We start from the raw sequence: 23,873 nt of genomic DNA, 5'->3' as shown, positions 1-23,873 counted from the left end.
GTATCCAATATGGGTCTTGGATAGTATTATCTATAGAAAAGTAACTACTGTATTATGAAATGATGAACCTTGACACACTGATTCAATACTTCAGGAAGTAGCATAATTAGCTCCCTCAGCTCTTCCAGAAAAAAAAAAAAAGATGTCACAGCTTACAATAGTCCCTCTGGAATCACTTTTGTTAAAAGTCTAACTGTAATCCAGGTATCCCCAAACTCAACAAAAGCATAATGAAATAAAAAGTAGATCCAGGTTTAAAAGAACAAAGGAGCTGGGCGACAGTGGCACACATCTTTATTCCCAGCACTCGGGAGGCAGAGGCAGGTGGATCTCTGTGAGTTCAAGGCCAGCCTGGTTTACAGAGTGAGTTCCAGGACATCCAGGGCTACACAGAGAAACCCTGTCTCAAAAAAGATCAAAGGAGTATTCACCAAACTCTAAAACCACCAAGAGCGCCAAAGAAAACATACATCCTTATACAGTCATGCACAAAGAAACCCATTTAAAAATCCTGGAATGCATTATAATTTGTTTAAATTCTATGTGCTTACAACCAAGTTTTACTTAGAAGGGCTGAAATTAAATGCCAAACACTGGTGTGGGAGGGGAATCATCACATTAGGCAAAACTGATTCTAAAGGAATAGGAATTTGGATTCCCAGGAATAAGTGGCAGAAACCCAAAAAGCATTATACATCCTATAATGCTTCTAATTCTCAGTAAACCTCAAATACCTTAAAGTCTTTCTATTGCTGCTTTGCTTTTTCTTTAAGAGGTGGCTAAATGGTTTAGATAAAAAATAGATACATTGGACAGTAGGACACCCAAGACAAACTTTCAGCAGAGAAATCAGTAGATATGACAGAGACCCAAAATTGCATACATTAACATTTTATTAAGTTTTTTCTACAAGAAAACTATAACACAAATTGTTTAGCAGAAATCTGTTCAACTGAGAGACCAAATGGATCCAAGGAAGATGAAAATTAAATACTTAAATTAATCAAAAGGCACTATGACACCACCTAAAACCTACCACCCCAGTGGCAATAGGCTAAGGAAGATTGCGCTACAGCAGGTTACCTAATGTGAATGTTAGTGCTTACATACATAGCAAGAAGCAAGTCTGTCTTACAGAAGATTATGGTACAATGATCACTGAGTCCAAGATATTTGGCCAGGAAAAGGTCAAGACAGCTGACGGTAAAGCCAAATGGAAAACACAGGTGTAGAGATTTCAAGCTATAGAGTTAAACAGATGGCAATGGATCAGGCTTCTTCCTCCCAAAAAAGTTAATTACTACATTGAGCTATCTGCCCCTGCCTAACAGGGTGCTCAACTACTAGAACTATGCTTAAGGATGCTCAGGGTTCTTGCTGTAGTGTAGCACAAACCTCTGAAAATGTATCACATATAGGCTGACTTGGTTGCTAGTTATTCTGAATGAGTAAGAACCCCAAAGCATTCACATGCAATGGAGTATGAGCTTGTCAATCACATCCTAAGGACCTTGTGGAATATTTTCAACAGTCTATACATCGTTCAGCAGCTGAGCTCTAGTTAAAGCTGCAAGGCTCACAAAATAAACAAGAAAGCCAGGATGAAGCAATGCAAGTAGGACATCCTAGCAGTTAATCGCAGTCTGTCTTTTTCCAATTTAGGCTAAATTCTAATGTACCTAATGTGGGATGTAAAAGCTACACTAGAGCAAGCCGGGCCTTCTGCTGAACTCACCAAATACCAGAAAAAGGAGGGGTGGGGTGGTTTTATTTTCAAAATGCTCCAGAAGTTATTCTATTACAAAGGAACATGGCTGAACAGGTAGGAGACAGACTCTCCATTGTGGGTTCTCCTGATAGCTTCTGCAAGGATCATGGAGATATCAATCACCTAGAAAGGCAAGAAATGCACCAGGTTAGTATGCAGGTACAGAGTTCACTGGTCCATCTGCAGCCTAAATAAGCAGCCTGGAAAGTCCCCTTACTAAGGATCGAGCCCTTGGCTCTTCTTCTTTTTCTTTTTCTTTTTCTTCTAACTATAATTACTTAGAAAGAGTTAAGATGCTAGTAACACAGGACACATACAAGGTCATCAAACACTGATGCTGTTCAGGACAAGTATGTGTGTACAGCAGCTGAAGAGATGGTTCAGCAGTTAAGAGCGCTCACTGTTGTTCTAGAAGACTAGAGTTCAGTTCTCAATACATGTCATGTAGCTTACAGCCACCTGTAAGTCTAGCTTCAGGGAATCTGATGCCCTCTTTTGGTCCTCTGCAGGAGGACCAAGCAAACACATAAATAAAACAAATTAGCCAGGGCAGTGGTGGTACATGCCTTTAATCCTCACACCCAGGTGGGAAAAACAAGCTGGCATCAATCCGTAAGTTTGAGGCCAGTCTGGTCTACAGAGCAAGTTCTAGGATAGCCAGAGCTTCACAGAGAAACGCTGTCTTGAAAAACAAAACAAGCGTCTAAAAAAAAAAACACTAACAAAAATGAATATGCCTATAATGCAAGGGGATTGCAATGAGTCTTAGGCTACCCTAGTCAGCAGTGTGCCCTGCTTTAAAAAACCTAAGTAAAAAACAAAACATTCACAAAGAGGCTGGAGAATGGCTCAGTGTTTAAGAGTGCTTATTGCTCTTTCAGAGGACCTGAATTCAGTCGCAGCACTCAGAGGGAAGCTCAGAACCACCTTTAGCTGCAGTTCCAGGGGATTCAATGTCATCTTTAAGCCTTTGAAATTCACACAAGCACACACACACACAAACAATTTTAAAATGTTAGTAAAAAAGCTTAAGAAGTACATAAAGCTAGATGCGGTCAGGCATACCCTTAATTCCAGCACTCAGGCATAGGCAGGTAGATTTTTGAGTTCAAGGCCAGCCTGGTCTACATAGTAGGATCTTGTCTCAAAAAAAAAAAAAAAAGCACAAAATCCAAAGAAGGAAGCCAGGCCCTTAGCTACTTGGGAGACTGAAGTAGAATAACTTCAAATTGGAGGCCTGCCTGGGCTATAGAGTGAGTTCAAGGCCACTCTGGGCAACTTAATGAGAGTGTACTTTAAAAAGTACAAAGAGCCAGGCGGTGGTGGCGCCTTTAATCCCAGCACTCGGGAGGCAGAGGCAGGCGGATCTCTGTGAGTTCGAGGCCAGCCTGGTCTACAGAGCGAGTTCCAGGAAAGGCGCAAAGCTACACAGAGAAACCCTGTCTCGAAAAACCAAAAAAAAAAAAAAAACAAAAACAAAAAAAACAACAACAAAGTACAAAAAGTACAAAGAAAGTAGGGCCCTGGGTCCATTCTCAATGCCAAAGAAAAAAGAACAAAGGGTGGCTTCAGAAATTCAGTAGCCGGGGGGTGGGGGGGGTGGGTGGTGGTGGTGGTGGTGGTGGCGGTGGCGGTGGCGGCGGCGGCGGCGGCGGCGGCGGCGGCGCACGCCTTTAATCTGGGTACTTGGGAGGCAGAGCCAGCCTGGTCTACAGAGCGAGATCCAGGACAGGCACCAAAACTACACAGAGAAACCCTGTCTGGAAAAAACCAACCCCCTCCCCAAAAAGAAAAAAAAATTCAGTGGTAGAGTCCTTACCTACAAGAGCAAGACTCTGGGCTCCATTTCTAGAACAAAACAATAAAGATAAACCCAAAGAACTTATGCTTCAGTATTCACATATGTGACTAACATGCTACTACCTGTAAAACACTGAAGGAAATTTTTGTTTTGGATTAATCCCATTTCACCTGTATTTTGGAGCAGTGTTTCATCTTATCCTCCTGGGGTATGGTATTGGTGACTACTACTGCTTCAAAACATGCATTGTTGATACGAGAAATGGCTGGGCCAGAAAAGATTCCATGAGTCAAGATAGCATAAACTCTGGTAGCTCCAGCTGAGAGAAGTCTAGAGGAAAAAGAGCTCATTAATCTGACATGCAACTACAGACTCTGAATTAGGAAGAAGGAAGAGTATTAGTCTGTCATTAACAGAATATCAGAAATCAGACAGCTTAAGCACAAACATGCTTCACAGTTCCGGAGTCTGTCATGGCATTTTCTTGTAATAAAGTCACTAATACTTTTTTCCCCCTGGAGCTGAAGACTGAACCCAGGGCCTTGCACTTGCTAGGCAAGCGCTCTACCACTGAGCTAAATCCCCAACCCCAACGTCACTAATTCTAACATGAGGGTTTTGTTCTCAAGATCTCATTATTTAAGCCTAAATGCCAAGGTTAATCTGCAAAACCATACCTGGGGGCTAGAAGTCAACACATTAATTTTAGGAGGACACAGTACTGACCACATCAAAGAGTATAATCTGCACTAAGCCTTATCTTTGTAGAACCTACAAAATGTCCAGGGGAAATCTCTGTGTTCTTTTTCCTTTCTGGCTGGTAAAAAGAAATGTCCTTGAATGTGATCTAGAAAACTACATGATAAAGATATGGTACCACAAGACTGAAAATCTATGACCCTGCAAATAAACTTAACCAGGAATACTCACATTTGCCTGTGCTTACTTCCCAGCCTGCTGACCTGAATTTGATCCCTGAGACCCACAGGGTAGAAGGAGAGAATCATTCCTAAAGTTTGACTTCCACATGGCATGTGCACATTTGCAAAATGAACCAATATTTATAAAGGACATCTATGGATTTCTAACTCATCAAAACAAAAAGTCAATTGTTTTGACTATGCTTGAACTTAATGATATTTGGACTTTATAATGGCAAACATACCATATATTCAGTAGAAACTAGATGTATAATTTGGACCTTTCCTTGATCTAGCAATGTGTGATCCAAATACTGTCTCACAGCAGCTCCCAATCAGCCATGTAATCACGAGGGGAAACAACCCAGTCTACAGTAGATTGTGTTACTAAGCAAGGACTTTGGAAGGTAAAGTGTATGTGATCCACTTGACTTTTGATAGTTTCAACTTATTAAGGATATACTTAATATAAAAGCAGTGTCTCTTTATAAAAACTAAGAATCTGAAATGAGGAATACTTATTCATCTCTATGTACTAAAAGCTAGCATGATCAAAATATCCCAAAGCTACTTACCCTTTAGTTGTGTTTCACAAAGCAATCAGCAAAGCAGTAGTTAGCTTTTTACTTCTCCTAGCCCCAACACCCTGTACTCACTTGTCAGCAGCATGACAGATTGTACCACAAGTGTCAGCCATGTCATCCACAAGGATAGCCACCCGATCCTTCACATCTCCGACTAGAACCATGCGATCCACTTCATTGGCCTTCTTCCGTTCCTTGTGAATCAAGGCAAAATCCACATTCAATCGGTCTGCAATGGAGGTAACTCTGGAAAATAGGAGAGGTTCAAAGTTAAGTTAAAGACATGTATGTGGCTTCCAAGGCTGGGAGTGCAGTTCAATGGTAGACAGCTTTGTCTAGCTGTCATGCATGAGGCCCTGGGTTCCATCTCTCTTACCCACTTATACAAAATAATGGATTTTCTTCCTGGGGGAGAATACCCCTTGAAACTAAAACAGATCCCACAGCTAGAAGAAAGCAACTATCATCGACATCTCAAAAACAAACATTACAAACTGGATTTTATAGATTAATGCCCTCTGTAATACCACTGGCAGTATGGGAATATATTACTCAAACTTATACCATTCATTCTGGGGATGGAGTAGACATACCCTTCACCAATCCTGGGAAACAGTATATGGCAAGGTACACTAGTTTAACAGATTGAAGGCAGAAGGAAAGAAGAGATCTTATTAGCTAGTGTAGGGAGTACACAGATTGTCCCGATTTCCACCATGAAGGATTTGTGATTCTAGAAGCAATGGCACGTGAATCTGAAGCTAGGAGGAGTGGAGCAGCGCCCACCCTTTCAATGCATGTCCACACACTCATCTCTCCCACAATGGTGGTGAAACCACCACCAATGGGAAATATCAACTGTACCTGATCACCAAGCTTGGGATTCCTTCTACAAGTGCTAGAAAGAAAATTAAACCAATTAACCAGACAAACAGGGCATGTTACTACAGCCCAAATTATCATCAAATGCAAAGAGAACTTTTTTTCCTCATTAAAGATAACACAAGCCACATTAAAAGGCAGGTTAGAAGTGACAATAGGCTACCCTACCCCTATGACATGTGTACCCACATACCACTGTGCAATGCAATCTTCGTCATGAAGAAAAGACTCATGCTTCAGGTTTAGTGTTTTTAAATGTAACATTGATTAAATTACACTTTAGCATTATTTATCCTATTTCTCTTGTGACCAGAGTTTTTGCTGAACAGGTCAAGAATCTCTGACCATATACGGTTTGAATCACAACTCTAGGCAACACTTCTACCTGGATCTAAAGGAACCATAACCATACCTTGTGCTCTCCATTACTACTGCTTGGACACCTAACATCAGAGGTAACCAACTTACTTGGAATGATGACATCCAAGGCAAATGCATGATCAGTTACCAAGTGTTCCAAACCGTTCATGCTCACCAACACACTCAGTCCCCAACAAAGCAGAAAAGGGTTGGAAAAGTAACCCACAATCCCTTGAGTGGAGAGCTACTGTGCAAATTATAATCACACTGGGATCCTTACCTACTCCCCAACCCTGCCAAGACAGAAGTGAGCAGTGGAAAATAATCCATCACTAATTAGAATGAAAAAGAATTACAAACATAAGTCATTTGCAGAAAGTAGTATTCTTATACCAAACTTTAAAAAAACCTGCTTGTGACTATTGCAAATTAATTATTTTCTAAGTCCTTGAGAAAGATGTGAAGATACTGCTTAAGAAGTTAAGATAAAGTGTGACAACTGCCTATATAGGGATGTTTTTATACTGTCACTAGATGTCACAGAGGACAACTAGCAATTAAATGGAATTCATCAAGCTATACATCTGGCTGAATCAACAATTCAAGTTCTCAGCTTATCAATTCCACTGAAGTTACTGAAATTAAAGAGATGGTTGAGAAAGATTTGAATTCTTCATGATATGTATTACTTTTGGGAAGTTCTAAATTAGTTTTTCCTATTCATCTGACTGAGTCTTGTAACCCTTCATTCTATTTCCAGAACAAGAACACATGTCATATTTTTGTAAGCAAGCCACAAAAAACAAAAACAAAACAAACAAACAAAAAAAACCCACAAAGCTCTTGGTCTGCACCATTTGTACTATAAATTAATGTAACTGCTAATCCCTGGCAATAAGTTTGATTAAAAAATTTAAGGTCCTGGCTTTAAATTAAAAACCACTTTTGCAGGGCAGTGGTGGCACACACCTTTAATCCCAGCACTCAGGAGGCAGAGGAAGGTGGATCTCTAGAGTTCGAGGCCAGCCTGGTCTACAAAGTGAGTTCCAGGAAAGGCTCCAAAGCTACACAGAGAAACCCTGTCTCAAAACACCAAAATTCTTTTTTAAAAAAAGAATAAATTCATCGCAAATGAAATCTCCTACCCTTCCTGGTAAAGTTACAGCAGTGTTGTTAACTCCGCAGTGCCTGCCAAGTCACTAATGTAACAGTCAAGCCAATAATGTAACGACTACTTAGGGCCCTGTCTACCCTGCCTTCCAAATGACTCAAGCCAGTATAGAGTGAAAACGATATCCAACCTATATTCTAGCCACTGGCACATCCAATCTAAAGTTGTGGAAAGTGGCACTTCGACGGGGGAACATCACTTTGGGATATTACTATAAGAAAGACTTTAGCAGTACATTATTTTTTAAGAACAATAGTAATTACAACCATACCTCTTGGCTCCACCAGCGTCAGGTGAGACAATAGTACAGTTTCTCCACTCAGATATATTCTCCTTTATCCACTTTAAGACAGCTGGCTCTGCATATAAATTATCCACTGGGATATCAAAAAAGCCCTGGAGAAAGAAGCTGGGTTAAGTTTGGTTTTATTTTTCTTCTCTTCATTTATGACATAAAGTAAGTGGATTCAGAGAGATGTCTCATCTAAGATATTTGCTGTCAAGTCTGATGACGTGAGGAGTTTGCTCCCTGGGACTCACATGGGAGAACTGACTCCTGAAAGCTGTTTTTAAGCTTAAGCATATGTATACCCAATGAACAATCAGTCAGTCAATCAATGTAATAAAAAAAGGCTGGTAAGATGGCCCAGCACGTAAAGTAGCCAAGTTTGATCTTGAGAATCTACTTGGTAAGAGAACTCCTGCAAGTTGTTCTCTTACCTCTACACGCAACACGGATGTATGTGTTCATTTACATATACATACATGCACACACAAATTTTAAAAGGAACAATAAGTTAATGGGAAGGTAAGCCCAAGGGGATAACTATAAAAACAGCCCCCTTTCCAGGCAAGATCAGCAATACCAACCCACACCTCACCATAGGAACAAAAAACGAGCCTTTGTAAACAGTCGAGTTCAGCCAAGAACTATGAACAGCCAAGTCAACATGTTCAGACTCAATTTATATACACCATTTTAGACCACTTGGCATTTGTGCTGGCCAAATGGTGAAGCAGCTAGAGCATTATTTTTTGTTTTTTATGTGCATTGGTGTGAGAGTGTCAGAACCCCTGGAACTAGACTTAACAGTTGTGAGCTGCCATGTAGGCACTGGGAACCAAACCCGGGTCCTCTGGAAGAGCAGCCAGTGCTCTTAACTGCTGGGCCATCTCTCCATCCCAAGATATGTGTTTTAATTCTAGTTTATACAAACTAGTTGTACTTCTCAATTGTTTCTTTTTGATAAGATGAGTACACTCCTCTGTCCTATGCACCTCTTTTGCCAGAAGACGCAAATGGTAATAGCTGGGAGTTTAACTTTTTAAAACAGGGTTTACTCTATAGCACAGACTAGCTTGGAATTCAATCTCCTTGCCTGGGCCTTCCAAGTACTAAGATTATAGGTATGCACCACCATTCATAGCTGGAAGCTTTAGATAGTATAAAATAAATGTGGCCATTGATTTCTCTTGCTCTGGGTTTCTATGAAAAATCTTTAATGTCTGCAGCTCTAAAATTAAGACTGATTATTAGGTTCTAATCCTAAAGCCTATGTCCTTCCCATAATAACAAACTGTCTTGCTAACTTCTTGCTTCAGCTGTCAGCCTCTAGAATGCAGATGTGCACAACCATGCCTGGCTCTCTGCCCACCTTTCTTTCAATACTTAGCTTCCTTCCACTGGTACCTGAATTTGAGATGCATGTAGATCCATGGTGATAATATGATCTGCTCCTGCTACAGAGAGCATATTTGCAACAAGCTTAGCTGAGATGGGAGCCCGGCTCTGAATAGAAGGGAGGAAAGAAAAAATGAAAAAAAAATCAAGATGAAAGCAATTCATTTACCAAGTACCTATAATTTTAAGACATTATCACCAAGAAATTCATGACATGTGGCACTGATCTTTGAGTGATTGTAATCTAATATAAACAGTAAGCAGTACAATATTGTTCCAAATGAAGATACAAATTTTAGTAAAGAAAACTATATTTCTAACTTCTGTTTTCTTAAATTATTTTTGACGATTTTGCATTGTAGTTTAGACTGACTTAAAAGTCTTGACCCTGCTGCTTCAGTCTTTTGAGTGCTGGGATTACAGGCATGCACCATTTCTGGATGTTTTCTTCTCTCCCTCCCTCCCTCCCTCCCTCCCTCCCTCCCTCCCTCCCTCCCTCCCCCCCTCCCTCCCTCCCTCCCCACTCTCTCTCTCCCTCTCTCCCTCCCCCTCCCCCTCCCTTGGTTTTTCCAGACAGAGTTTCTCTGTGTAGCTCTGGCTGTTCTGGAACTTGCTCTGTAGATCAAGCTAGCCTCAAACTCAGAGATCCATCTACTTTTGCCTCGCTAGAGCTGGGATTAAAGGCACACGTTACCAGGGTTTCTTTATGTAGCTCTGGCTGTCCTTGAACTCTCTAGGCAGACCAAGCTGGCCTCACAGAGATGTGCCTGACTCTCCCTCCTGGGATCGAAGGCATGCACCACCACACTGGGCTCTGTATTCAAGTATTTACTATGGTCAGTCAAATTAATCTCAGTCCTCACACTATCTTTAAAATTATTTTGATTGAAATATTTTAATGCATACACACTCATAGTACCACCTAATGTGTCAAAGTTTAAAGATCCATATCACAATGAAAATTGTTTAATCAGAGTCATCTGGAGGTCAACTTTATAGCAACCTCAACATACTTGTGACTACTTCCACAAAGTCTATGCTTTTACTCTATACTTGGTCACAATAAAAAGTATCTAGAAGTCCTCTTAGGTATCATTTGTAAAAACTGGGGTTAATTACAAAATACTTAAAAAGCTTTATGTATATACTTCACCTTCTAATAAATTAGATACATAAAATACAGGAAAGCAAGTATTCACGCAGTCAACTTCAAGTTTACGAAGGGGTCACAACTGGGATCAAGATTTTGTGATACTATGAGGGGCTAATGTTTTCTGAGGTGGGGATAGTCCTGCTATGTTGCTCAGACTGGCCTCACAATCCTGAGCTCAAATGGTTTTCTAGCCTCAGTCTCCTGAAGATCTGCGAGCAACTACAGGCAGGTACCACATGACCTGGCTAGATAATAAATAGATCTACAGTTTTAAAAAGTATTCTTCTAGACCTAATGGCATGAGCTTGGATTCCCAGTTACTCTGAAAGCTAAGGCAGGAGGATTACAAGAAAGATCTGCCTGAGCAGCACAATGAGTTCAAGGCCAGTCTAGGAAAGTTAGTGAGATTCTGTCTAAAAATAAAAGGCAAAAAAATGGGCTGGTATATAATTTAGTAACAGAGCACTTATTTAGCGTATGTGATGCCCCAAGTTTGATACCCAATAAAACACACACACACACACACACACACACACACACACACACACACACACACACACACTGCTACAAAGGATTGATGATTAGTCTTTTTTTTGGGGGTGGGGGGGTTTCCTCTGTGCATCTCTGGCTGTCCTGGAACTCACTCTGTAGGTTGAGTTCCCAGGTTGGCCTTGAACTCAGAGATCTGTCTGCACCTGCCTCTACCGAGTGCTGGGATTAAAGGTGTGTACCACCATGCCTGGCCCCGTTGATTAGTCTTAACAGTTAAAAATATGCATTATAAATTATATACCTGTTGATTTAAAGATAGGGCAATACTTAAGGAAATATCATTTTTTGGAAGGCAGCTCACCACTATACCACCAACCCCGAATCTAAGAAATATTTTTAAATGCTCCGATATAATTGATAGTTAAGGACTGTGACTTTGGGCAATGTTTTTCTTTCCCCTACATTAAAAAGATTCTGAGCTGAAGGTATAACTCCGTGGCAGCTGAGCACTAGCTGAGAATTAAGCTCTAGTTCCGCTCACCAACACTATAAAAAAATCCATTCCTACCTTATCCTTCTTATCCTGGCGGGCATAAGGGAAACATGGGATGACTGCAGTCACCCGGCTTGCTGAAGCAATCTTGCAAGCATTAATCATGATCAAAAGCTCCATTAGATTGTCATTTATCTCACCACACCCACTCTGAACAATGTAGACATCTTCTCCACGTACACTTTCTCCAATTTCCACACTAAAATAGAAAAAGAGAATGAACATAAACAATAGACTCTCCTAAGTACCACACTGTAATTCTCCACAGTCGCAGCATCAGTACTCATATATGTTATGCATGGGTTATAGCTCCATGTGGATATTGATCACTTCAGACTTTGGAGAGAACACCTAAAGAAACGGGCGGGTATACCAGAAGCAGCTTATTACCCAGCTCATTCTAGTTCACTATACAAAAATATTCTAAGCTTATAAATGAGACACAACATGAAAAAGATTGGTTGACTTTAAAGTACTTATAGAGAAGCAATTGCACTGTAATTTCATATGGTGGCCATCAGACATAGTATCAAATCTGTTATCAATGGTGACTATTGTAGTCACATATAAGGAAAAGTAGGAATACCCCAAGGAATGAAATCACCTCTGTTCTGCACCAATGCTGTATAGAGAAGACAATACCTTCCCTACTATAGTGATAGTCCACTCAAATAGGAATATGTAATGGTGAATGAAACAGACGTAGGCTTTGACGTCATTCTGTGCGAACTACTCTGACCTAAGTAGAAAGTCTTGTTTAATTCAGGGGGTTCACAACCACCTGTAACTCCAACTCCGGGGGATCTGACACCTTTGACCTCTGTGGATGGGCACCTGCACTAATATGTACATATTTCCACACAAACGCACAATTATACAAAATAAAAAAGTAAATAAAAAAGGCTGAAGAGATGGTTCAGTGGGTAAGTGTGGTATTGTATTCCCCCAAATATTGTGCATGCTAATAAACTTATCTGGGGTCAGAGACAGAGCAGCCACAATATTAAACATAGAAGTTAGGCAGTGGTAGCACACGCCTTTAATCCTAGCATTCCAGAGGCAGAAATCCATGTGTTCAAGGATACAGACAGACATGGTGACTCATCATGTCTTTAATCCCAGGGAGTGCTGGTAGAAAGCAGAAAGGTATATAAGGCGTGAGGACCAGAAACTAGAAGCATTTGGCCTGGTTAAGCATTTGGCTGGTTAAGCTTCAGGCTTTCGAGCAGCAGTTCAGCTGAGAGCCATTGGGATGAGGACACAGAAGCTTCCAGTCTGAGGAAACAAGACCAGCTGAGAAGTTAGCCAAGTGAGGTGGGCTGTGGCTTGTTCTGTCTCTCTGATCTTCCAGTGTTCACCAATAACTGGCTTAGGTTTGATTTTATTAATAAGAACTTTTAAGATTCCTGCTACAGGTAAAAACACTTGTCACTTTCGTAGAGGACCCGAGTTCAGTTCCTAGCACCCATGCCAGGTGGCTTGCAACCAGCTGTTGCCCCAGCTCCAGTAGGGCATCTGACTTCCTCTGGCCTCTGTAGGAACTATATGCATGTGGTATGCATATATCCATATATGTACACGCACACACACACAGGCAAACATTCAAATACATGCAAAATAAAAACCTTTGTAAAGATAAAATTTATTTATTTTTTTTGGTTTTTCAAGACAGGGTTTCTCTGTGTAGCTTTGCGCCTTTTCCTGGAACTCACTTGGTAGCCCAGGCTGGCCTCGAACTCACAGAGATCCGCCTGGCTCTGCCTCCCGAGTGCTGGGATTAAAGGCGTGCACTACCACCGCCCGGCTAAGATAAAAATATTTTTAAAAAATCCAAAAGTATTTAATCCCAGCACTCGGGAGGCAGAGCCAGGCGGATCTCTGTGAGCTTGAGGCCAGCCTGGTCTAAAGAGCGAGATCCAGGACAGGAACCAAAACTACACAGAGAAACCCTGTCTCAAAAAACCAAAAGAAAAAAAAAATCCAAAAGTAGATTACTCTATTAAGCAAGAGCTCTATTTTTGCTGCGGGCCGCAGGAATATATTATAAGAACTCAGCTGGTTATGGCAAAGTCACTACCTGGAGGAATCAGGGAATTCCTCCAGAGGAAGCCAAATCCCAAGGAGTTTTTGGTGTTACTTGGCTTGTGATATATTAGCTGTATTCTGTTATGAAAGTCATGTGTGCCTTCATAGTTTTCCCAATTGACTTTTCCCCAAGAAGGGCCAACAGTGTGGACTGATCACTCTCTGGACATACACATTCCAGGTATTCGGAGAACAGCCTCAGGAAAGGCTTTCTCTGGAATCAGATATCTCCCTTGGCCACTTTCAAGGACTAGCAGTAATAACAGCCCACATGCAAGTCTCCTGATTTAAGGTAAATTCCACAAGGAGACACCACCTAGGTCAGGTGGACGTTAAGTAATAGCTTTGTTAAGTAATAGCTTTACACAATTCAGCTCGGACCCTCCTTTCTTACAGCCTTATTAACTTTATAGACTGCTAACTCCTTATCTAACCACTTCTAGGAATATTTAGATAACCTTCTTCGCTAACAGCTATGCTCAGCCCGAACCCCAGTTCAAGCCTCCCCGTAATTATCATCATTGGCAGCATCCGGCCAGGTCCATCCCCAGATGGAGGAAAGTACCTTATCAGAGATACCTCCGTACTTTCTAAGAACAGACTTAAGCATCCAGGCTACCCATTTGAGATGACCTGGCAGATATACCAATTAAGCTTTACTTCCTCCTTTCCCAAACCTTGCCTCTGGTTCCAGATCTCCCTTTAACTATCACCAGAGGCATCTAGCTGAACACAGGTTGCCTAGCGACTGAGCACACTTTCCCCTACCCTGCAGAAAAACAGCAGATAGCTTGGACAGATAGGAGCCACAGGAAAAAAGCAGACAGTTTTATTTTCTCCCATTGACCTCGCAACTTATAGATTCTTAACATTTTCTACTAATCATGTTTAAGACTATAGTTGAGCACATAAGATTCCCTCTTCTTAGATATTACCCGAATTTAGCCTTTAGTTAATTCATTTCCCCATTGGTCACTTCCCTTTGAGGTTGCAAATGATAATTAACAGTTATTGGCTCCCTATGTGATTCTTATCACCCCTCCGCTTGACCCTGGAAGCCTGGCTTTATATACCAGGACTTCCAGGGCACGGAGAGACGGAGAAGAGAAAAGAGAATGGAAGAACTAGACGGGTAAGAACTTGAGAGGAACAAACTGAGATGGGGAAGAATTAGATTGAAGGGCTAGAGGAGAGTACCTGAGGAACGAGATGGAAGATGAGGAAGAGTCACATGGGGAAGTCCTAGCTGGGTAAGAACAAGATGAAAAGGACCTAGATGAGGCAGAGTTAATTAAGATAGAACTTAGAGGAAGCAGTAGATAAATATAGAGAGAAGTCAGCCAAGAAAGGAGCTAGGCACGAGAACAGAACTAAACCTGTATATATAGGATGTTATGCCAGAGGAATTAAAGCAAGTGGACTATAGAGCTCGGTGTGCTGAGATTCTATTTCCTGAAAATAGTCCGTTAGTAGTTCTCTCTCCTGAGCCCCTGGGATGTATACTATTAAGGCTGGTCCCTCTAATATTATACAAGATATTTTACTAAATAATGAAACAATTATGCTGACCCTGGTTTTCTACCAATAAAGCGATAATGTAAAAATCAAAAGGGAGGAGGGTAGCTCAGTCGGTGAAGCACTTGTGTGGGACTCTCCTGACCCAGGTTCAATCCCTGGAGCCCATGTAAAAGCTGAGTAAGCAGCACCAACTTCACAAAGTTCTCCTCTGACCTTCACGCATGTGTATGTGCGGACACACAAATAACGAAAACAGTTTTACTTCAAAATTACAGAACTGGGCTAGCGCTGGTGGCATACATCTGTAAGTCCAGGGCTAAGGAAACTCAGGAAGGGTGATGGTGATCTTAAAGACAGGGTAATTACATAAAAAGAAAGAGACTCTGTCTGAAGTTAATACAAATTTTAAAGACTTAAGAGAAAAATGAAGAAAAACCCACAAAACAAAAGCTAGTTTATATGAGAGAAAAATTAATACCATTGATAAACCTCTAAGACACCAACAAAAAACAGCTTTTTAGGTAGGGAGGTAGGGACAATCTAAGAGGACTTGGGTGAGGGGGGAAACTATGATAAAAATTCAGTAACAAACTAACACCTAGCTTAATCTGAGAAATCTATCAGTATTTTTAAAGAGAATTAATGCTAATTTTACAGTCTTTTCCAGAAACGGATAAGGAAAGAGGTTCCAATTCAATTTATTGAAGCCAGTATTATTACTCAGATACTAAAACCAGATGAAGGCAATATTAAAAGAAAACCATTGAAAGACAGGAAGAGAAAACAATTATGTATGTAGTCATCACAGAGCAAATAGAAAACACTCTTTTGGTAATTAATAGGGGTGTTTTGTATATCTTGATGTTTATCTGTGTCAATATGCTGATTGGTACATTATAGAAGAAATATGCTGAACTACAGTTTGCATAAAGAAAAAAACTACAGTCAGAAAATTATAAAACACTGAGTAAAAAATACATTGCAGCCGGGCGGCGGTGGTGCATTCGGGAGGCAGAGCCAGGTATATTTCTGTGAGTTCGAGGGCAGCCTGGGCTACAGAGCGAGATCCAGGACAGGCACCAAAACTACACAGAGAAAACCTGTCTCGAAAAAACAAGCAAACAAACAAACAAAAAAAACTGCATATTTTTCTCATTTTTTACAACTGCCCGTAAGTCTACAATTAATTCAAAATTCATTTTTGTGACACTGGGAATAACACTCATTATTTTGTACATGCTAGGCAAGTGATCTACCACTGAACTATATGCTCTCAAAATTCAAATTTATTTTAATTTTTTTTTTGAGACAAGGAAGGACTCATGTAATTCAGAGCTGAGAATGATGTCAAACTTCTGATTCTCCTGCCACCACCTCCAAAGGCACCACCATGCCTGGTTCAAATTCACTTTTGATGGCACACACCTATAATCAAGACACAGTATACTGAGAGCAGCTTAGGATAGACAGTGAGCTCCAGGCTAGTGATTCTGTCTCCAAACGACTAACTAAACAAATAAATAGTAAAGAAAAGAATTGTGCACCATTATACCTGTGTGTAGTCACTAAACCATTACTGCATCTCTCAATTAAAGCTGAGGTAACAGAAGAATAAAAAAATGACTGTGGCCGGGCGGTGGTGGCGCACGCCTTTAATCCCAGCACTCGGGAGGCAGAGCCAGGCGGATCTCTGTGAGTTCGAGGTCAGCCTGGTCTACAAAGCGAGTTCCAGGAAAGGTGCAAAGCTACACAGAGAAACCCTGTCTTGAAAAACCAAAAAAAAAAAAAAAAAAAAAAAAGACTGTGGTCAGGCAGAAGAACCTACTTCAATTGTCTGTTTTTTGAGAAACTACGTAATGTTGTGAAGGAACTTGGGAGTTCCAATTTCTGTAGTTAGCCTGAAAACTGCCCACCTTTGAGCCAGGTTTGACGGTATACACTTACACATCCCTTAGGAAGTTAATGAAAAGTAATGAAGGCTACATACCTTGTCTCAAAAAAAGAAGAGTTCACCTCAAAATATTTCCTCCTAGCCTGTCATCTACCAGTCTTTTTTTTTAATATATATCCCTTAGATATATCCTTTTCTACTTCCTAGCCTCTATACTTCTTCCCAGTATCTGGAATGTTCTTCGTATAAATACATTACCCACCAGGCAGTGGTGGAACATGCCTTTAATCCAGTACTCCAGAGGCAGGCGGATCTCTTTCCCCAGTATTCAGAAGTCTTTTGTTAGATCCCATCTAGGTGAGGGTGCAGCCTTTAGTTCCAGGTTGAGACAGGAACATCAGGTTATATAAGGAATTTGAAGATAGCCTAAACTTCTGTCTCCAAAACAAAACAAAGCAACCCAGAATTTGTGTATCTCAGTGGTTAAGAGCACTTGCTGCTCTTCTAGAGGACCCAGGTTCCCCATTCCCAGCTCCCACATGGTGGCTCACAACCACTCCTAACTCCAGTTCTAGGGATTCAATGCCCTCTTCTGGCCTCTGTAGGCACCGCTGGGCATAGCATGTGGTGAACAGGCATATATATGCAAGCAGAGCACTCATATGTGGAAAATAAAATTTACCAGAAAAAAGGCAACATAAAACTATCAATTACTCAACCTCAATGGATCTTATTTGCATTCTAGATCAAACATACTTAGAAATAAACATTTAGCTGGGAAGGACGATACATATTAGTAAACCAAAAATTCTGGAAGCGTCAACAGGAGTTAGAGACCAGCCTAGGCTACAAACTAAAGACCCTGTTTCAGATAGAAAGCAACAACAACAAGCCAACAAAACCATGGGCCAGTGAGATGACTCAGCAGGTGGGGATATCTGCCACAGAGTCTGACAACCTGAGTTCAACCGCCAGAAGCAGACTGTACAAGGAAAGAACCAACTCCACTGTGCCCCTTCAAGAAAGAAATAAAATGTAATAAAGAATTGTTAGGTGCCAGCAAGGCAGTCCAGCTGATAAAAGTGCTTGCCCCAAGCCTGACCACTTGAGTTCCATTCCTGGAACCCACGTGGTGAAGAGAAAATCAACTTCCAAAAGTTGTCTTCTGATCCCCACACTTGCAAACAATAAATATGTAATTTTTTTTTATTTTTAAAAACCACACATTTATGACAGAGAGAACTGAACACTGACTAGTTCTTCAATATTTAGGAATTAGTATTTTTTATGTGGGTATATAGGATGTATGTGTGTGAGTACATGTGTTTAGTTAGGTCAGAGGACAACCTTGTACCTTGAGGCAACTGCCCTGTATATGAGGCTAGCTAGCCTGCAAGCTTCCAGGGTTTCTCCTGTCTCTACCTCCCGTCTTCCCAGAGGGGCACTTGTGGGTGCACACAGCTTTAAGTGGCCTCTGGGGACTCCACTCAAGCCATGTGTTTATTTGGAGGGTTCTACCACAAAAAAGTTAAATAGGGGCTGGAGAGACGGCCCAGTGGTTCTTAACAAGAATCTGAATTGGTTCCTAACATTCAGTCACCTGGAAATCAGACACTTCTGGTCTCTAGGGACCCCCCCGCCCCACAAGCGGCATACATCCACTCACAGACAGACAGACAGACAGACACACACAAGTTCACACATACGTCAGAGAGGTCCAAGGAGGCCTTTCTACACGAACGACTTGCATGTTTTCCAAATAAGGCTTAGAAAGGCATGACACAATACAGGAATCACTGGCCTCAAGTTTATGGTTATTAAGTGCTCCAAATGTGGGTAATACAGCATTTAGGGGGCTGAGGCAAGAGGAGCCATTAAAGGTCATCCTGGGCTACATAGCAAGTCTGAGGCCAGTTTAGATTACACAGACTTAGTCTGAAAACAAAACAAAGCAACCAGGTTGACCTTGAACCCTAAGATCAACCTGCATTAGCTTCTGGAGTACTGGGATTAAAGGTGTGGTCTTTACTCTCACTTTCCTTGAGAGATTAGATTCCCTGATAAAGTGCTTCTGTTCTGTGGCTCATGCATTCTAGACCAAGTATTTCCAATTATTGAGCAACTTCAAAAACGGCTAAACCTGTCTGCACTCCTCTGGCACATCTCACCTCTTTGACCCAGATCTCCATTCTCCTGGGGGAGAGAAGAGGCTGGGTGCACTGATTTCCAATAAGGTCAGCTTTGCGCTCTACATGTGGTATCAGAGGTCAACCTATGGCTGTAGTTTCAGTAAAGTACACAGATTACCATGTGCTCCACACATTCACTTACTATTGTCAGACTGTTTGATCAGGACTTAGAGAACAAACAATTTCACAACTGACCCTAAGAAAGTCTGATTAGGCTTAAAGGATTCTTCAAAGCATTTAGACCAGGGTGGCTTATCACCTTATACAAGGCTTTAAACGTGAGCCAATACAAAAAATACCCACAAATTATTACATTTTACATGATATTCTTTATAAAACCTTTGGGAGTTTGTATCTGGAAGTCTCTAGAGAGCTGTATAAAAATAAAAACATTATGTTACTTATGCCTCTATCCCTTCAGCTGCCAGAAGCCAAGGGATACAGATAAAATCTAAACTTTACCAATTATTTTTTGCCAAGTTCTTGGAAAAATTATTATAGTCCTTTGTTCTATAAGACTTATTATAATATCTATTTTAACAAACTCCTTGCTTTTGTAACTACAAAATATACTTGGAATCCTTTATCAGGTGGGGAGGTGGAGCTGAGAAGGAACAGGGTTTTCATTATGTACCCCAGGCTGGCCTGGAACTACCTCTGCAGATTAGACTGGCTTCTGCCTCAAGAGAGCTGCCTGCCTCTGCCTCTGGAGTGCTAAAAAGGGCTGTGTCACTATTGCCTGGCTTCAAATCCTTTCTTTAAAGCAGGTGGCTTATTAATTATGAAACCTCATTATCTAGACTTTTTCCAGGAGAGAAAATATTTTCTTTGCCAAAAAAAATCAAAGTCCTTGGGGTTGGGGATTTAGCACAGTGGCAGAGTGTTTGCCTAGCAAGTGCAAGGCCCTGGGTTCGATCCTCAGCTCTGAGAAAAAGCAAAAAAAAAAAAAAAAAAAAAACAAACCAAAAACCAAGTCCATCATTTTGTATAATACATGCCAACAAAAAGGAAAAGGGCAAAAATTTACAAACAAGAATAATTATTGCCAGCTTAAACATTTAAAAGAATATGAAAAATATAGCATCATTAGAGGTTAGTATTTAAAATTTATGTGTTCCAGGGACAGGGATGGCTCAAAGTTCAGAGTCCTTAACTGAGTATAGTGGCACATACCTTTAATCTCAGCACAGGTAGATGCAGGAGATCTGAGTTGGGAGGTCAGCCTGGTCTACATAGTTTCAGGACAGTCAGAGCCACAAAGTGAGACCCTGTCTCAAAAAAAGAAAAAGAAAGAGAAAAAAAAGTTAAGAGTCCCTGATATTCTTCTAGAAGACCCAGTGCCCAGGTCAGGTGGTAACTACTCATAATAACTCCAGTTCCAGGGGATCTGGTGCCCACTTCTGGAATCTGCAAGTAATCAAGTATATGTGATATATGCCCCCTCAGCCCCATACATACAAACTTACACACAAATAAAAAATAAAATCTTAAAAAAAAATACATTCTAGCCTGGTATGGTGTTGAACACCTTTAATCCCAGCACTCAGGAGGCAGAGGCAGGAACGTCTCTGAGTTTGAAACCAGCCTGGTCTACAAAGTGAGTTCCAGGACAGCCAGGGCTACAGAGAAACCTTGTCTTGAAGAAAAACAAAAACAAAACCAAAAACATTTTGAGGTCAGGCATGGTGGCACAGGCTTGTTAATTGGACCGAGGAAGCAGAGTCTCTGAGTTCCAAGGCCAGCATGGTCTACATAGCAAGTTCTAAGCCAAGTGTGCTCCATGCCCCCCACCCCCACAAATAAAACACTTAGCAACTCATCACTCAACCGCCACTACCATTTTTAAAAACAATTGTGCTTAATAACCAACATTTCAGCCATTTTTCAAAGCCAAACTTAAAGCTAAACCTTATAGTTAGGTCTGGAGAGTCAGCTCAGTGCTTAAGAGCACAGGCTGCTCTAGCAGAGGATTCCCAGATCCCACATGGTGGCTCACAACCATCTGTGATCCAGTCCCAGGGGATCTAAACACCACTATCTTCTGACTTCAGCAGGCACCAGGCATGCATGCCAGTACATATATGCAGGCAAAACACCCATACACATAAAATAAATAAAAGCCTAAAAAGTCTTATTATCCAAGTTGGGCTTAATTAAAATCTGTCAGTATTAGACTATGTTGTTCTCTTCAGCCATGACCACCACCCCAAATATAACCTCCAGTTCTGCTGTGTTGCATTATGCAGAGGGCAGAGGATTAATGCAAGGACAAAACAGTCTTTCTATTTTTTCTTCCTGAAAACAGGGGAAAGACTCAATAACCAAATGGGTCAAAGAAAACCTCTAAATGAAAAACATTTTTATCCCCTAGCCAAACTATCGTTCTAAGTCTGGGGCTGTTTTCTTTTCTTTCTTTCTTTTTTTTTTTTTACTGAGACCCAGGAGCAAAAATGGTCAGAGGTAACAAGCAGCTTGCACTCCTCTTCTGACTAAGACCTGGCTACAGATGCTATGTGTTTGCACTATCATTTGCATCACAATTAACAGCATACTAATCCAGGAAGAAGCTATCCATTACAGATGAACTTTAGCTAGGTCTAAAAAGATAGTTATATTTGGAAATCACTTTAAAGAAAAAATATAAAACATTTAGAAAAAAGTCAGAAAAAAAAATCTTATGTAATTTAATAACTGATCATTAGTTTAGAAATGCCCCCTAACAGATGACTGTAAGAGTGTAGGCTGTGGAGGTAGTGATGGGTCCTCTCTGTAATCCCAGTACTAAACAGGCAAAGAGAGGCAAGAGGACGACTACATGTTAGAGACATGTAGGTGATTCCCCCTCAAAAAGCACCCTAAAAACAAAATAAGCCAATGAAAAAAGGATTATGGCCTGTGCTCTATCAACTATGGGGAAACAAAATACAATGCATGAGATCTAGAAGACTCCATATACGGCTGGAAGGGGCACTGAAAGAAGTAGGTAAGTAACCTTTCACATGGTCCAATCGTGCACGCGGACGACGAAATTGGGGCTAGAGAGCGAGTTTTGTTACTAATTAATATTTGAGAGAGGGCCTCACTATGTGGTCCAGACTAGTCCAGAATTAGCTATGCAGACCAGGCTTGCCTCAAGCTTGTGGCTGGCTATCCTGCTTCTGCCTAACGGTGTAATTAAAGGGGTGTGACATCACACCAGTGCTGGAGGGGGAGTTTTAAGGTAAAGCGTCAAAAAAAAAAATCAAATTTCAATTTACTGTTTGAGTTAGCTCTTCCCTTGTGTTATTTTGTCCTCAATTATTAATATTCACGTGTAAGTCGTTCCCTAAATCCCCACGCACGTAACACTGAAAAGAGGCTGCTATTTGAGGGAGGGGGTGTTAAGGTAAAAAATTCCAATTCCACAACTTAGCTTTCCCTAAGACTTTCGGGATGACTGAAGCGGAGATGCTGAAGATCAATGATGCTGAGATAAAGCACCACTTTATCTCATCACCTCGATTTAACTTAAGGGTGGTTCCGATTCCTCGACAGACAGATTGCAAAGATAGGAAAAGCCGACGCTTGCCAATCTATGGGAAGTGGTAACATTTTCGCGCACTCAGAACATGCTTCCTTTAAGACCATATCAGAACGCTACCATTTCGAATCAAAAAGCTTTTCGACTCTAGGAGAAAGACCACGAGGGGGCTCAGAATGCGCTAGGTTCTCTGATGTACACCAGTCAATGCAACGAAAGCGAACCGAATCCAGCCTAGTGGCTCCACACTGAAGCGACAAGCCACGTGTCCCCACAGCCGAAGCTAAGCGTCGGTACCCCCTCCAGACGCTCCGGGGAGGCCATTACCCCACTACATTAGGTCCTCCATCCCCAACCTTCAAACGTACCATCTCCGCCTGCCCCCTCCATCTTGGCTCCACCCGCGCGCGCAGCGAGGGTAAACGCGACCCTCCAGCGAGATAAAATAACGGAACAGCTCATGGGACAAGCTAACCTCAGCTGTCCCGTCCTGCTCTCCCTCAGCGCCCTGTTATTTCCGCGGTCGCTCAACCCCCCAAGATGCCGCCGACCCGGCAGGTGCAGTGCACTCGAGATGCCAATTTCGTCCTTACCAGGTCTCCTGGTTGCTGAATTTCTTAGTCACCACCTTGCCTAGCTCCAGGCCCAGGCGGTCAGCAATTTTCTGGGATAAGTCCTGGTGGGAGCTCCCGCTGAAGATTTTGATATTCGGCATCTTGGGCAACCACACAAATGCACTCTTTTCTCAGTGGTCACCGCAGCTGCGGAGACTGGACTCGAAGTCAGCCGGCTGCCTGAACACCAACAGCGCCGCGTTGCTACTCCGCCATCTTACATTCCCGCCCAGCGGCGACTCTAAATTACCAGGCACCCAGGGGGTGGGATCACAAAGGAAGTGCCCCACCCAGCCTTTCTGGATTGGCTGGGTAGGAGTGGGGGCGGAGCCTTCCGGTAATGTTGCCGCCCAACTACTCTCTCTCTGTCAATTGGCTAAAAGGCATGAAGGGGGCGAGGCTAAGAAGTAGCCCCGCCTCCTGGTAGCGCTGCTATGGGAACGCTGGCTGGAAAGCGTGGAGAAGATTCTCTGGGTGTGAAAAGATGTGAGTGGAGGGATTCTACAGACGCATAGGGCTAGCTCTTCTCCCCAAAAAGGGAAATCATCCTTGTTGTTTCTTTTGTTTCAGTTCATGAAACCAAATCCACCCCTGGTATGCATTTTCCTTTAAGTATATCTGTCTTAACAGGATGGTAGTCACGTGAGTGTGCAGCTTTCTGATCCGGATTTTTATCTCCTTGTCAGTAAGG

At 41.7% G+C, this 23,873-nt stretch overlaps 1 protein-coding gene across 2 annotated transcripts; it reads right to left on the bottom strand.

Annotated features, from left to right (window-relative positions):
* Nucleotides 1-875: 875 nt before the first annotated feature.
* Prps1 (phosphoribosyl pyrophosphate synthetase 1) lies at nt 876-23,437 on the bottom strand. Of its 2 annotated transcripts, none has more exons than XM_052736763.1 (7): nt 23,162-23,437; nt 11,381-11,564; nt 9,177-9,275; nt 7,758-7,882; nt 5,146-5,319; nt 3,740-3,899; nt 876-1,891 (listed from the first exon to the last, which is right to left on the bottom strand). In XM_052736763.1, exons 1-7 carry the CDS (start codon nt 23,281-23,283, stop codon nt 1,799-1,801), a joined length of 957 nt encoding a protein of 318 aa, XP_052592723.1. In that variant the 5' UTR covers nt 23,284-23,437; the 3' UTR covers nt 876-1,798. The 2 variants fall into 2 exon arrangements, with proteins under 2 accessions (XP_052592723.1, XP_052592728.1); XM_052736768.1 differs by lacking the exon at nt 23,162-23,437 and adding an exon at nt 20,222-20,312.
* Between the last annotated feature and the right edge of the window lie 436 nt (nt 23,438-23,873).

The sequence above is a fragment of the Peromyscus californicus genome, unplaced genomic scaffold, assembly GCF_007827085.1.
Source record: "Peromyscus californicus insignis strain IS unplaced genomic scaffold, ASM782708v3 Scaffold_10__1_contigs__length_136768540, whole genome shotgun sequence".
In the NCBI taxonomy this organism is placed as follows: domain Eukaryota; kingdom Metazoa; phylum Chordata; class Mammalia; order Rodentia; family Cricetidae; genus Peromyscus; species Peromyscus californicus.
This window is presented reverse-complemented; position numbering and strand designations above follow the sequence as displayed.